We start from the raw sequence: 14,206 nt of genomic DNA, 5'->3' as shown, positions 1-14,206 counted from the left end.
TATTTAAATACAATAAGTGAATTTGTCCGTCATTCGTGTATATGTGTAGTATTTTTCAACTTACATATTATAACATAATAATATTATGTATCTAAGTTCTAACCATACTCTGTAACGTTTGATTTAGATTAGGTACTAACTTTATAAAGAAGATTATAATAATACTAGCGGTCCGCCCCGGCTTCGCCCGTGGTACATATGAAAAATAGATGTTGGCCGATTCTCAGACTTACCCGATATGCACAGAAAATTTCATGAGAATCGGTCCACCCGTTTCGGAGGAGTATGCAGACTAACATTGTGACACGAGAATTTTATATATAAGATTTGGTGCTTGTTTATAAAAGAGTACCTACTTAGTATGTAGGTAATATAAATTATTTATGGTAATTATTTGCAAATCTTCTTATATATAAAAATGAATCGCAAAATGTGTTGGTAAGCGCATAACTCGAGAACGGCTGAACCGATTTCGATAATTCTTTTTTTATTATATTCCTTGAAGTACGAGGATGGTTCTTATGTGGAGAAAACGTAAATATGTACCACGGGCGAAGCCGGGGCGGACCGCTAGTATGTAATAATATTTGCTATTGGTAACGAAAAAAATCCTCCAAAATGCATTATTTATTTATGTAGGTACAGATAGCCACACGTTGAGACAAAATTACTCAGCACATCAGGTAAAAATATACGATAACATCGATTAATGTCTTTAGTATAAAGTAGGTCAGCTCTTTAGGAAAACGTGAGGAAAACTAAACAAACTACCTAAAATAGGAACCTTATGAAACTTCTGAGATAAAGTCATTTATTTGTAATTTATTGATTACTAGCTTACCGCCCGCGGCTTCGCCCGCTTTGTCTAAAACCTAATAAATTATATACTAAAACCTTCCTCTTGAATCACTCTATCTATTAAAAAAAACCGCATCAAAATCCGTTGCGTAGTTTTAAAGATTTAATCATACAAAGGGACATAGGGAAATAGGGACAGAGAAAGCGACTTTGTTTTATACTATGTAGTGAAGAGTTTGAGTAAAACCTTTTTTCTTGTCTTATAATTGGGAGCATCCACGGAGCGGAGAATCGCCATCACCATAGCAACGGCTTTATTGACTAAACATGGCAGTATTTTTTAAACTCTTTACCAAAACTAAATAAAAATGGTTAACACGTAAAATACTATAAAAAATGAAGCTGTTAAAATTTCATCTTAGGTATCATCCTCCGGGATTAGTTCTGGAATACTTGCAGAAGGGACTGGTGAAAAATAAGGACATAGATCTATTGGATTTAAATAGCAAGTAAATAAAATCACTTATTCATTTAGTATTCACCTTTTTCATGAGAACAGAAAAGCATCACAAAGTAGTAATGTATCGTTCAATTTCGTCACGGCGACATATAATATTATATAGTTTATTATTTAATCTGTAATCTGTAACTTACTAATTGAATTCAAAATGATTCAAATATGAATTCAAATTGAATAAAAAATTCCTAAATATCGCTCCTTATGGTGACGAAATTGAGTTTTCATTTTTAAATATTATTCCGCATAGTCTCGATTGAATTTGATCGTGAGCCTGTGTCGATTATGATTGATTTGTATATACTTTCACTTTCCAGAAACCCTTGAACAGATAGTGGCCAATCATTCAAAACTCCGCCTTTAATTCAATCTACTATCTTTCTAGTACCGATATCCAAGAATTAGCCAAAAAGCTATACCAGCGCGAGGTCCTCATCACCGACGAGGTTAGGGGCCAGCTCGAGCAATGCCTGGAGACGCTGAAGAAGCGCATTGAACATGAAGGTCCTACGGGCAAGAGGTTCTATATCTACAAGACGTTGATGACGCATGTGTTGCCGCTCACGAATGTATGCTTTGATAAACTTGGTGAAAGGTAAAAGTTGTTCATTTTTATTTACGTGTAATTTGTTTTCATTAACAAACTTGTTACATTATCATACGTAGTATTATTCCACTAAAAGTGTGCTTACTACGCAATACTAGGGACTCTTTCTACAAATCTCTTATCACATCTTTATTAAAAGTTCAAAAATTCATTGAAATAGGTGATATGCAGAAAATGTAGGTCGAGAGGAGAGGCGAGGAGAGGATAGAGGTCGAGAATTTGTGGACACAGGATAAAATGCTCTGCTTTTTTTGTTTAAGAATGACATTTTGAAGGGGTAACATTTTACAGATGTCTGACAGGCAGCTACGATCGCACTTGCAAAGTTTGGGACGTGGAGTCGGGGAAGGAAACCAAGACCCTTACGGGTCATCAGAATGTTGTGTATTCTGTTGGCTTTAATTTTCCTGTGTGGTAAGTTGAAAAATATTTTTATATTTTTTACAGGTACATATTAATAAAATTTATGCGCAATCATTGAAAGATTGATAAAAAATTTCAAACTTGAAACTATATCTTTCTTTTTTTCCATATTTCAGCAACCGCGTTATAACGGGCTCGTTTGACAAAACGGCCCGTATCTGGCGACCCGACACTGGCGAATGTCTCGCGACCCTCTGGGGTCACACTGGCGAGGTGGTCGCCGCGCAGTTCAGCTGCAAGGGGGAGTACGCTGCCACAGGGTCCATGGACAGCACGGCTAAACTGTTTGATGTCAGAACTGGTGTGTGGTCATCAAACTTCAAGTTTCTTTATTTTAGCAACTGTGTAATGGGGTCGTTCGACACCGTTGAGTGTATCGCGACCCTCTGGGGTCACACTGGCGAGGTCGTCGCCGCGCAAGGGGGATCACGGCTAAACTGTTTGATGTTAGAACTGGTATGTGGCCTGAGCTAAACTTTACATTCATTTTTGAATAATCGTACTAAGTTCTACAAGTTCCCAATAACGATGGTTCGCAGTATGGAACGTTTTTCAGGATAACATAGGCTAATTGATAAAACTTAAGCAACTTATATATATAACTTATGAAATTTCTTGAATCAACGCAATCTCAATGACATTTTGTGTATGTGCGCAGGAAAATTATAGGCAAATGTTCTCGTCATGAGGTTTGTAATATCTTTTCGATAGGCACAACATTGTGAATTATTAAAAAATAATTTATAAAAGAACCGAAAACAGTTTAATTACCGTAAGTAAGTTTTTTTTTTCAGGTACGGAAATAAACACATACGTAGGTCACACAGCAGAGGTGATAGCTCTGCAGTTCGATCCGAATGAAGGCCAGAGGCTGATCACCGGATCCTTCGACGGCACCATCTCTATATGGGACACGAGGGTTAAGGAGTACGTATATTTAAAAACAAGAATAATTATGTTATATTATGTACTTGATGTCGTCCTTCGACATTACTAAATTATAAAACTGCCATTGACCCAAAATATCTCAAAAAGCACGAATACATACCAAGCGTAAATACAACCAAGGAAAAGAAATTCAAGAAAACAGGAAAAAGGATTTTGCATTATTACAAATTATCAAATGAGGAAATTATAAATTGAAGTCGGAAGTCCAGTGAAAAGCATAAGGAAAAAAAATTGGTTGTCTGTTAAAGTCGGTTTACTGACGAAAGTTGAACGTGACAACGTCTTAAGGCCGATTGTGCTTATTTGTCGCTCGTTCTGCGCTCTCGCTTGCACTTCAAGCCTTACGGAACGCCTCAGACCGAGGTAACGCCGCATGAGTCATGTTTTTTCGTGCGTGCAGCCGGCTTTATCGAATTATAAGACGTTGTCACGTCAAAATCTCTTATTTATTAACTTAAAATGATCTTTCCCAGTCGAGTATCGGTTCTAAGCGGGCACTCAGGCGAGATCTCGAACGTGCAGTTCAACTGGGACAGCTCGCTCGTGGGCTCGTCCTCGCTCGACGGCAGCGCGAAACTGTGGGACGCGAGGAAAACCGAGTGCCTAGCTACTGTCGCTGGGCATACTGATGAGGTATGTTGTAAGGAGTAAGGACTAAGGTATAGTCATATAGTGGATGTTTTAATTGTGTGGGTAGATATTGAAATTAGTAGAGATGAATATGGAATGATAAAAAAACTGGGTGTTTTGACGGTTCGATTTGGAGGAAAAATATAAAAATCATGTGGCTATTAGAAATAAAACAGATTTCTTCCTTGAATTGAATAAAATATATCTTTGCTAGATACCATAAAATTAAGTCCTCGCATCGTGAGACAAATAGACACATTTTCGCATTTATAATATTAACCCTCATAGGAGGCCCGTGTCCAAGCAGTGGGAACATAATAATTAGCAAATGATGATGATGTTGATGAAAAAAAGAATTGGAATACACTTATTTTTCTTAAAAATTCGACTCCACCTTCCCCTACATTTTCTACATAATCTTATATATAAAAATGAATCGCAAAATGTGTTGGTAAGCGCATAACTCGAGAACGGCTGAACCGATTTCGATAACTCTTTTTTTATTATATTCCTTGAAGTACGAGGATGGTTTTTATGTAGAGAAAACGTAAATATGTACCACGGGCGAAGCCGGGGCGGACCGCTAGTATAATATACTTCTTTCACCAGGTCACACCCCGGACACTCCATACAAAATTATCGTTTTGACAGTCACACTGTGGAGAGTGCAAATGTGTGTGTTAACGTAAAGAAATTCGCGTTTTTCTGATGAAATACATCCGTAAACAGCACAATATCTAACCATTTTCTACGAAAAACGATAATCACAAATCCAAAATAATAAAATTACTGTAAGTCAATTTAATCTTCGTTGCGTATCGTCCGTGCGTATTGCGTTTAGCTACTATTATGTATTCTGTGACCAGGTACTAGACATATGTTTCGATTGGGCTGGCCAGCGCATGGCCACATCTTCGAGCGACTGCTCCGCGCGCGTGTACGATGTGAGGTCTGACTTTAAGGAGCTGGCGGTCATGAAGGGACATAGGGAGGAGGTTTCTAAGGTAAATATGGATTATTTTCAACCAAGTAACATTCTTTCCTATTTCTAGGGTAGGTATGACTTTTTAGTTTCTTTTTGCGGGAATTTCTTCTTTTGCTTGTTTGTTTTCGACGTTACCAACAATGAGAGAGGTTTCATAGTGACTTTTGTTATGGACTGGATTTGAAATGAAATGTGTGATTTCTTTACATTATAAACAGATATTGTAAAGACCATACTGGGCGTTTGTAAGATTGATTTAAATATACACATTACGCATAACTAATCAAACAACGTCTCAGGTTAATGACCCTGGCTTGAATAAATAAATCTATGTGTTCGATTACTAGAAGAATGTTGCAGAATGTATACCTACTTAATATTTTGTAGACGATAAATCGTGAACAGATCTCATACACTACGGACTACCTATTTTAATAACTCAGGCCCCGGAATCACAGACACAATAGAAAATCTATTGTGTCGTGGACCGATCGGGCCGTTCGGGGCTCAATGGGTTAAATAGCATTTATTTATGGAGAAATTGTGTTGATTTTACTGTTTATGCCTTAATTTAATTTCTTTCCTGTCAGGTCTGCTTCAGTCCAGCTGGTGGGTGCCTCCTAACAGCATCAGCAGACAGGAGCGCCAGGATCTGGAATACTTCCACTGGAAACTGCTTGCAGGTGAATTGAAAAATATATTTCGATAGATTATAATCTACTGAAAAGTATTGCGTTAAATTGTAAGCTAATCACGGATCAAAATTTATTGCCAGCTTACAACAGCTACTGTTTTTATAAGCTGACGTTACGAATCACGATTTTTCTGTCACAAGTCTCGGAGACTGTAGTCGCCGCGGAGTATGTCACATACATTTGTATGTAGGCTCGCACACTACGCTACCGGTACAATGTATGTGAGATATTCCGCGGCGACTAGTCTCCGAGACTTGCAGCATACTTGAATCGCCTGTGCGTATCGCAATGGGAGAATGGCCTTATTCTATGTTTTAGGTGCTCTCCGGTCACTGCGGGGAGATATTCTCGTGCGCGTTCTCGTACGCGGGCGACGCGATCGTCACCGCGTCCAAAGACAACACGTGCAGGATCTGGCGGTGATTCGACTGGTGGTTCTAGGGAAATAACTTCCGCTAGAACCATTACTAATGTAAACGTACCTTTAAAATATGCTGTCTTACCACAAAAAACTTTAGACAGGGTTTAACTTTAAGCGCGGGTTCTCCTTAATCTGGTTTTGTCGTATTTCACATAGACAACTATTAAAGTGACAGATCCCTGGTTTAAAGTTAGACTGTGTTTAACTAGTATCTAGATATTTAACTAATATCTTCATAATAGCATCTTTATTTTGTATTAAGCTATTGTTTATTCTGCGTTGATAATCTGGTCTTTTTCAATCAATTGTTTAAGTAGTAATTTTTGCTTGCATTGCCACAAAACATTGATGCTAATAACACAGACTAATAATAATATACTACGTATACAACTAATAATATTTGATTGATGGGTAAGGTAGCACAATCACGGTCACTAGGAATTGATTCATCATCTATTTTAACTCATTTGTACACAATAACATAAAATATTTTTAGCTTTTTACCTGAATGTTTAAATAATAAAAATTACTTCAATGAAATTGGCATTTTATTCAATGAAAATAATTGACATCCGCACTTGAGTAGTAATTTGTAAAACACTATTCATTATTAGAATTTGCCTAATATAAATGACTAATTTAATTATGTTATCTAGACCGTAGTCTATAATATAAAAATGAATCCCAAAATGTGTTGGTATAACTTGAGAACGGCTGAACCGATTTCGATAATTATTTTTTTATTATATTCCTTGAAGTACGAGGATGGTTCGTATGTAGAGAAAACGTAAATATGTACCACGGGCGAAGCCGGGGCGGACCGCTAGTATTTTATATCTAGATAATACAGTAATTATTACATACTATACAAATAATAATTTAAATTTATATAATGCTTTTCCTTATTCTGTACTACATACATGCAAAATCATAATAAACAATACTTAGGAGCTATGTAGGTACATATCCTGTGGGCATGAGGGTCAAATGTCGATGATAAAGTACAGTCGTGTTATGAAGCCGACGTGTTATAATAAATTCGTAAGAATTTGATTTATATCTATTATGCAATTGCAAACTTTACTTTTATTTCCTTATACATAATATAAAAAATGTATTATTATAATGCGAATTATCCAGCCGGTTCATATTTTGATGATGTCGAATCTGATTTGAACAGTTTTTGTTGATTTTTGTATGAGAGTAATACCTATGTATAAGCATTACTCATCCGTCTTATGTAAATGATATTATACAAACTATAAATCAAAAATAGGTAATGAATCTTTGTAATTTTCAAATGAGGCCAGTACATACTTACCTATATTCCAGTTTAAATTAAAAAAAAACGACGTGTGGCACTCGGGGACTGCCGCGGTAAAGCTATTGCATGCTATGCCTTCAAGCCACACCTCCGCTCGTCGGAGTGGGGAGCGTGAGGTTTTTTCGTTACGGAATTTCTCGATTCGGTCCCCGCGCTCAAGGCTCGCGATAGAAGCTATGCAAAAGCTTAAAAAACAAACTTTTGAATATATAAATTTATTAATGTAACTCATTATTAATTAAAATTCATCTAATAAAAATTATATTTAAAGATCGCTTTCAAACAACCATCCCTGTGACTGTCCATCAAAATAATAATAATTGAACCCTAGCGTGCCTATAAGCACTCGCGACCTTGAACCTAACAATATCTTCACGACTGTACATCACTTAGTCGTCTTCACTCTTCACCGCATTACATTCACACACCGCTAACAGATCTGACGTATCATGTGGAAATATATATTATTACTCTATTTGAGTACTGTTTACTGCGATTACAAGTATGAAACGAAATATTTCAAAGTGCCGCTCGACCATTTTGGCTTTCAAAGGAACGAAACTTTTAACATAAAGTATTTGGAGAACAAGGAACATTGGGACAGCGGGTCGGGACCGATCTTCTTTTACACTGGAAATGAGGTTAGTTCACTCAAGATACGTTATCAATAGTTCGTTAATTTTATATGCAAATGTACCTATATGATTTGCTCAAATTGTCGATGCATACTTGAAACATAAACATGAGATGTACCTAAATCACTGCATTGTTTTACCTAGCGTTAATTCGATCTACTCTACCTACTGTTTACCTTAGAAACCAAAAACAAAACTATTTTGTTAATTAATACGAAACATAGGTTTGGTTTATTAAAACATACCTACCTACCTACATAGTTCTAAAAACAGTCTTTAAGCAGTTTATACAGTGTGTCCGGACATGACATACCGATATTTGAAGGGACTATTCTCCAGGTATTTTTATCGACAATTCAACCCCTCTACAGTCCCCTACCTCACCCCCCTCAAAATGGCAAACCTATCAATTCGGATAGTGAATTTATGAAAATTGTAATAACTTCGAAAGTGAGTGTCACAAAATACTAAATTTGGTTTTATTTGAACAATAAAAACACAGATCACAGAAACTAAAGGGAGATATGGTTAGGGGGCGGGGCCGGTGTCGCAGCAATATGCCCAAAAAAAGAACAAGCTGTAGCGGTGCTGTATACGTACGTCACTTACAATCTAGTGTGCAAACGAATAGTCGCTCTCATATTTTTGTGTGATGACACGCACACAACGCGAAGTATTGTTTTGATTTTGTTTACTGCAGTTGTGTGCGTAAATTTTTTATGAGACACGGTTTCGTACTCAGCGCAAGCGATTGGCATCTCTCTAGATCTCTATGAATAAAAAGTTATTCTAGGGACCACTAAATAAATTTAATTGATAAGAGTGATGAAACATACTTTAAAAAATTCGAAAACCATTTTGAGGGGGGTGAGGTAGGGGACTGTAGAGGGGTTGAATTGTCGATAAAAATACCTGGAGAATAGCCCCTTCAAATATCGGTATGTCATGTCCGGACACACTGTATATTTTAAATTCTCAAACTCGTGAATGTAATTTAAATTGCTGTAACATAAACAACGTAAACGTTTAAATTAACAAAAAACAATTTTCATTCCGCCAACAAAGAGCACTTGAGATAATTTATTGCTATTAGGTATTTATCAAATGATGCATGATATGATTCCTTGGACAAGTTCTTACTATTTTAAGAATTTATTCCTTAAAATAGTAAAAAAACGGTCCCGCGGTTTTAGCCGCACACAAAACCACAGGCTTAGCATTTAAGTATTAAAAAAAGCCTAATATTTTCGTCAAATTTCATACAATATGAGCGATTTTCGCCCAGAAAGCGTAATAGACGGATAGACTTTGCATTTATTACTACCTACATATGTTTTTCAACACTCGTAAATAAATCGTGTTCGTCAATTATTATCTCTGTAAACAAATAGATTAGGTACCTACAAATTGGACGCGTTATCAACTTGTTAGTTTAAACTGTAAGCAATTATTAGACCGTTCACAGAAATAGCCGTTATTCGATAAGTATTGTGCCACAGAATACTTAATATTATAGCTAACGCTAGTAAAATGTATGGAATAGGAATCCCTTGCCAACCATCCTACTCCCTAAATTTAATTTTAATCAGAAGATATAATTAAATCTATTTCATCATTACTAACATAATTTTAAGGTCGCATAAAGATTGTATTTATTATCTTTATCACAATTCTAACTCCAGGGACAAATTGAACTATTTGCGAAGCACACCGGCTTCATGTGGGAGATCGCAGCTGACTATCGCGCCAAAATAGTGTTTGCTGAACACAGGTAATCATTAGTCTAGTTCTATAAGTTTAAAAATATTTAAACTCAAATGTAATGTATTTGACTTTTCGCAAAAATGTTACAATATTAGAATATTGATGGATTTGGCGGTTTACGTGTCCTAATTCACTAGTGTCCCATTTTACAAAAGAAGTTAGCCATTGTTGCATGTAGCATTCATTATTGCTAATAAATTAAATACATTTTATGAAGACGCAGTAACTTTCTTCGCGTACTTCTTGTACATCGTTAAATTAAACTAAGTATCAAATCCAATGTCATCGGTGTTTCCCTCGAATCAATCAACCAATCATCAATCAACATCATTAAAATCGTTAAAATTTCCAGATACTATGGAACATCGATGCCGTTCAACAAATCCCTGGACAACGACCACATTGGTTACCTGACGTCCGCCCAAGCGCTTGCTGATTACGCAGATTTGATCAACTACTTGCAGGGCGGCTCGTTGCATCCTAAGTCACCTGTTATTGCTTTTGGAGGTAAAGATGTATAAAGTAATAAATAATAATATTACAAAGAATAAAAATTTTATTAAAATTTACCAAGGATTTTCTTTTACTTGTATTGCTACAATAAGTACCTACAATACAATTAAAAGAAAATCTTATTCCGTTATAAAGTTAATCTTATGAAAGTTAGAATACTAGAGTTGTGACCAATCCTAATTGAGACTAGTAACTGCGCATGCGCATTGCGCATATTACAGTATGTATTATTAGTGTACAAGTATACACGAAAACGCAATAGCGAAATAATAAAAACCTTAAGCTCAATAGTCAATCGTAATAGGCATTTCAGAAAAGAATTTGCCATCATATAACCATAAAGTTTAACAAAATGTTTATAAACGTTTAAATACAACATAATAATTATATTATTAACGACTACATTTTTGTGATTTTATGTGAACATAGTTGTAGCTGCGCGTCAATTGAATACTGGATAAAATGTATGAATATAAAAACTTTATGTTGCATTCAAATATTTTTAAAATAATATTAACTTTTATGATATTAATCCTCAAACATTCCGAACAGTCTTTCCGTATCTATATTTTTTTGCCCTATAATTTTAATACGCTCCATTGCCACTCTCACAATAAAGACGAATCTAACGTCGAACCAAAAAAATCCATTTTAAATAATTAAGAGTGTTTTAAAAAGGATAAATTTGTCATCTGGCCCTGGAAGAGTAATTAGGAAAATTACAGGAAGAAGAATAATTTCTGTAATTACTGAAATATTTCCAAAAATTGTTTCACCAGTGAAAAAATAACTTTTTCCTGAGTAATAGCAAGTCATGCTAAATAGGCGCCGATTTACGGCGACATGTCCATATTATTATGTAACATAGGCTATGTTTGTAATGATGATAGAGATAATGTAATATTGTTTGACACCCAACTAAATGGGTACTTAGGACCTAGTCAATAAATGATATTTTAAACAAATATATTTATAATCCACAAATCCACATCTCAGGCTCCTACGGCGGCATGCTAGCAGCGTACTTCAGGATGAAATACCCTCACATAGTAGCTGGAGCCATTGCAGCATCAGCGCCAATCCACATGTACCCTGGCATGGTACCCTGCGACGTGTTCCATAGGATCGTGACCTCTAGCTTCAAGATCGCTGACGAGAAATGCGTGGAAAATATACGACATTCTTGGGCTGTTGTCAGGTAAACAAGTTACGATATGAAAAAAAAATGTGTGCGTGTACACACGTAAGAAGTGAAACTTCTTTATGACCTTATTTTTCAAAAAATAATTTCCTATATGCAACTTTACAGAAATACGTCGAATCACGCGTGGTAGGGATAAGAAAAAGATGGCGCGTAACGGAAAAATGACACGCGTAACGAAAAAATGTAACACTAAATTTTTTTCCAACCCCGAAAAAGAAGTTTCACTTCAATAAAGTCTGATACGACAATTTAAATTTCTAGCCTTTCACAAAAGCTTCAATTAACTAAACATCGCATAAGGTGAAACATGTGTATGGAAGAACACAATATGTTTTATTGAAGAAAACAAAAGACATTGTTACCGGCATAAATTTCTCTTTCTAATAATGTGTGAGAATCGTTCCCTGCATCAATTTCATATTTACTTTATGAATGACGTCGCGCGTCGTCGTCTTCGATATTCTTTATGGTTGGATATTGGTAACTAAGACAAAAAAACCATAACAATTTTCCTCCAGAACTGTTTCGATCAAAATTCGTATATATGACACAGTTCAAAGTGCATCGCTTTTTTTAAAACTAGCAGATCTTATACAGTTGTATAATAATATTCAATTCTTTTCAGAAAATATGCAGCAGCAGCAAACACAAGTGAATGGCTCCATAAGAAATGGAACCTCTGTGACCCCATCAAAGACGAAAAAGACATTAACATGTTAGTGGAATTCCTGCAGTCCATGTACGAAACTCTCGCGATGGTTAACTACCCTTTTTCATCGGATTTCCTCGTTTCCTTACCGGCTCAGCCTGTGAGGACTGTCTGTCAGTATTTGAACGAAACGTTGACTGGGGAGAAATTGTTGGAAGTAAGTTGAAAGCTGTAATTCGTAAATAAGTAACATCACATTTTGCACGCCTCATAAGCGAAGCGTTGAGGTGGGTACTACTGTCACTTCGCGCAAAACATCTGATTTTTCAAACTTAAAATGTCTTTATGTATCATACATTGCACTTGTAAGATAATACATACACACACATATTAAGAAAAAACACTATTTTTAACGTTCATGATATTTTTGATGTCATTTTTGTTATTTAAACTAGTTAAAAAACAGTTTAAAAAAGTTCTGTCTTGGACGTCCGTGTGTCTGTATGTGTGGATCCTTTTTCTTGTTAACACGATAGCGACCGAAATACTTTACTAATCTAGTCTTTTTTTTTCTCTTACGCTTGAGTATGCTCAGGAATAGAACCCTTTCATTTTTCAGGGTCTGATTCGATGTGGTTTAATTGTTATTAAATAAACAAAAATAATAATTAATAAATATTTATTAAAAAAAAATTATGAGGCGTGCACTTTTGGATTTTCCAAATTATTTCTAAATCGCGCATGTGTAATATTTTCTCTACAAACCTTTATACATAATTATTATGACTTCTATAACAAAATAATCTCGTCAATAATAACAAAGTGAAACAAATACCTATATTTCAATTAATATCAATTTAAAGGTCATTAATTTACTATATTTATTATTTTCTTACAGGGAATAGGAAAGGTGTTGCAAGTATTCACAAATTATGACGGCAAGGGTTCTTGCGTTGATTACAAGAAAGGTGATGATTATGGCAACCTTGACGCTGCGGGTTGGGACTTTCAGGTAAAAGATAAATCTAACTAGCTATGCCCCACGGTGTCATGTTAATTTTAAGACTTAAATATTTGTATTACTTCAGAAACCCACTTTAGGCACTTTTGGCATGCTATGATATATTTTTTCCCACTTTTGCAACAATTTTCTTTGGGTTGTTGGTTGGTTGCGATCTAAGTGTAATTTACAATAAAATTTAACCTGTCGCGAAATATGGAATTATTCGTAACGAAAAACATTCAATTAGAACCCGCACTTCCTGAAATAAGCAAACTCGTCACCTTATTACATTACTATACAAGCTTTATGCAAACTCGTCACATTACATTACTATACAAGACTTTTTATCAGAATATCGTTCGCAAACATTACTTATTAGTTATTTTGAATTACACCACAGGCCTGCACAGAAATGGTGATGCCAATGTGCACAACTGGCAAGGACGACATGTTCGAACCATCGCCATGGAACTTTACGCAGTACTCCGAAGAATGTCACAGGAAATACAACGTGTACCCGCGACCAGATGGCGCTGGTGTCGAGTATGGAGGCGATAGGCTACATGCCGCCTCCAATATTGTCTTCAGTAATGGCTTACTAGATCCGTGGGCGGGAGGTGCGAAATACATATATGTATAATTATTTTATTTTACGGTTAATAAATAGTTATAAACACCCCGAAATGCACAAGTTATATGGATTTTCACATTATTTTTCGATTGTCTAAAAAACTTTAACTGTACTTTTGACCTATTGAAATTCATACACCTGATTCTCACAACCCTACTAGATTAAAAAGAGGGTAATACATCATTAAATTATAAAATTGGCAATTGTGGTATTTAAACATTTTGTCTGTTACAGGCGGCATTTTGAACAGTATCAGCAAATCAGTGACAGCAGTGGTGATCATTGACGCAGCGCATCATTTGGACCTAATGCCAAGCACACCTCAAGATCCGCAATCAGTTATCGCCGCCAGGAACATCCATAAGCAGAACATAGACAAATGGATCAGAGAGTTCAGACAAGAGAGGAAGAACAAACAATAGACAATAAATACTTTTCAGTTTTTTAATTTTGTTTTAT

At 35.7% G+C, this 14,206-nt stretch overlaps 2 protein-coding genes across 2 annotated transcripts; both read left to right on the top strand.

The window, feature by feature from the left end:
* Nucleotides 1-1,194: 1,194 nt before the first annotated feature.
* On the top strand, nt 1,195-6,086 carry LOC149907393 (uncharacterized). The gene is made up of 9 exons (XM_090103422.1): nt 1,195-1,307; nt 1,701-1,910; nt 2,214-2,336; nt 2,462-2,646; nt 3,140-3,272; nt 3,767-3,926; nt 4,790-4,927; nt 5,499-5,591; nt 5,922-6,086. Exons 1-9 carry the CDS (start codon nt 1,195-1,197, stop codon nt 6,024-6,026), a joined length of 1,260 nt encoding a protein of 419 aa, XP_089959548.1. The 3' UTR covers nt 6,027-6,086.
* A 1,646-nt stretch (nt 6,087-7,732) lies between these two features.
* Nucleotides 7,733-14,195, top strand: LOC149907392 (lysosomal Pro-X carboxypeptidase). Its single transcript, XM_090102392.1, has 8 exons — nt 7,733-7,989; nt 9,666-9,754; nt 10,100-10,254; nt 11,257-11,458; nt 12,090-12,330; nt 13,012-13,125; nt 13,517-13,733; nt 13,982-14,195. Exons 1-8 carry the CDS (start codon nt 7,798-7,800, stop codon nt 14,167-14,169), a joined length of 1,398 nt encoding a protein of 465 aa, XP_089958518.1. The 5' UTR covers nt 7,733-7,797; the 3' UTR covers nt 14,170-14,195.
* Nucleotides 14,196-14,206: the final 11 nt, after the last annotated feature.

The sequence above is a fragment of the Colias eurytheme genome, chromosome 6, assembly GCF_061535395.1.
Source record: "Colias eurytheme isolate Ceu_HAF_F1 chromosome 6, ilColEury1 Martin Lab GWU primary, whole genome shotgun sequence".
In the NCBI taxonomy this organism is placed as follows: Eukaryota; Metazoa; Arthropoda; class Insecta; order Lepidoptera; family Pieridae; genus Colias; species Colias eurytheme.
This window is presented reverse-complemented; position numbering and strand designations above follow the sequence as displayed.